The sequence below is a fragment of the Meleagris gallopavo genome, chromosome Z, assembly GCF_000146605.3.
Source record: "Meleagris gallopavo isolate NT-WF06-2002-E0010 breed Aviagen turkey brand Nicholas breeding stock chromosome Z, Turkey_5.1, whole genome shotgun sequence".
In the NCBI taxonomy this organism is placed as follows: domain Eukaryota; kingdom Metazoa; phylum Chordata; class Aves; order Galliformes; family Phasianidae; genus Meleagris; species Meleagris gallopavo.
Genome location: NC_015041.2, coordinates 15,606,338 through 15,607,487, shown reverse-complemented (window position 1 = coordinate 15,607,487; position 1,150 = coordinate 15,606,338). Strand labels below are relative to the sequence as shown.

The following is a 1,150-nucleotide window of genomic DNA, read 5'->3' as shown; positions in this document are numbered from 1 at the left end:
AATATTCCTTTTTATAATTTAAAATATATTGACTAGATTCAAATTTAGAAGACGAAAAACATACTTACAGGTGTTTTTTCATAATGCACGTTATCCAAAGGCCTAACAGAAACAACATGCTTAATCCAACTGGTAGAGCAATGAAAATAACATCTTCTTTATCTTTAGAGGAAAAAACAGATGGTCATCATTTCTTCCTGTATTTCAATAAAACAGCTGATTTTCTACATCAAAGTCACCTAATTAGCAGCACTGTAAAACCCTTTGCCAAAATTAATCAAAATTACTCAGAATACTGAATAGTACCCATTGTACAACGTGTGAAAAGTTGAGCATTTTTCCTCCACCTACTAAGACAGAAAAAGAAGAAAAACAAATAGCATTACGCAATAATCCAGACTGGAGTGGACCAGCTCACCCTGTCCAACATAGAAATCAGAATCAGGTTGTTTAATCCTGCGCCAGTGCCAACCACTGACCGCCATCCAGGATGAAAAGCCTAATACACTTCTGGGTACTTGATGTTTTTGAGTAACCCAAAACCACTGTATAGTGACACTGCCACTTGTTACTACTGGATAAATTTTACATACAGTGCCAGACATGGATTTTAAGTATGCTTAAAATATAGTTCTAATGACTGAAACATACTATACAGATTTCTGAGCTAGCTTACAAGTACCTACCAGAGGCAGGTACAGATAGCAACAGAGATCAGATTTCAGCACAGCCTAACCTATCTTGTATGTGAGTGGCAAATCTGCAGAAGAATTTACAGGAAGAAAATAAAATTAGCTTCACATCTCATATCCTGTTCAAGGGGCAACTAATGTACTTTCTTCATATTTCAGTTCACACATACACGCATATACGTATTTCACTGTGACTATATGCAACTACATATATGTATACACACATGCATGTATGGAAAACATTCCTCCAGAAGCATGTGATTTTCTTCTTGCAATCACCTTATTAATCCCCATAGTAAAAAAGTTACTCAGTGCATAGTCATTCTAAACTTAGTATCTTGGATGGAAATATCTACTTTCTGATCAAGTGTAAGACACCCTATCCCATAACTGATGGCATAGAAATAACATGTTGATCCCACAAAAAATTATAGCATTCCACAGTTTTACTGATAGCA

General features: G+C 35.5%; 1 protein-coding gene across 1 annotated transcript in view; it reads right to left on the bottom strand.

Annotated features, from left to right (window-relative positions):
• The window catches only part of IL31RA (interleukin 31 receptor A), a 28,721-nt gene that overhangs the window by 4,258 nt on the left and 23,313 nt on the right, over positions 1-1,150 (bottom strand). Inside the window, exon 9 of the mRNA XM_010725431.3 lies at positions 69-162. Coding sequence (XP_010723733.2) covers positions 69-162 — 94 coding nt within the window. The remainder of the gene's footprint in view (positions 1-68; positions 163-1,150) is intronic.